Source organism: Seriola dumerili, unplaced genomic scaffold, assembly GCF_002260705.1.
Source record: "Seriola dumerili isolate Sdu_G_001 unplaced genomic scaffold, Sdu_1.0 BDQW01000167.1, whole genome shotgun sequence".
Classification (NCBI taxonomy): Eukaryota; Metazoa; Chordata; class Actinopteri; order Carangiformes; family Carangidae; genus Seriola; species Seriola dumerili.
Genome location: NW_019174422.1, coordinates 152,805 through 153,114, shown reverse-complemented (window position 1 = coordinate 153,114; position 310 = coordinate 152,805). Strand labels below are relative to the sequence as shown.

Genomic DNA, 310 nt, shown 5'->3' with positions numbered 1-310 from the left:
TGTCTTTGATTTTTTTTTTTTTTTACACATGAAATAGGAGAGAGATGAAGGCAGCTGACGTGGCCTTCATCACGTCTTCTCACCTCACTGGAGTCCTCCTCTGCTTTGTTTTGTAGCTGCAGCTGGAACAGGAAGTTCTGCTCCTCCAGGGCACTGAGCCTGCTGGGTAAACGCGATGACTCGCTGTCCATCCGATAGAACGAAGCCATGGTCACCTCAGCTGATTGGTGGCTTTAGTGGGAAGTGGAAACAAAGAGGTGAACAAGAAGAGAACAATCCAGGCAGGGGAGGGAGGGAGGGGGTGTGGTGG

General features: G+C 50.6%; 1 protein-coding gene across 1 annotated transcript in view; it reads right to left on the bottom strand.

The window, feature by feature from the left end:
- The window catches only part of LOC111226974 (uncharacterized protein C7orf43 homolog), a 10,212-nt gene that overhangs the window by 4,845 nt on the left and 5,057 nt on the right, over positions 1-310 (bottom strand). The window contains exon 6 of the mRNA XM_022752309.1: positions 84-231. Coding sequence (XP_022608030.1) covers positions 84-231 — 148 coding nt within the window. The remainder of the gene's footprint in view (positions 1-83; positions 232-310) is intronic.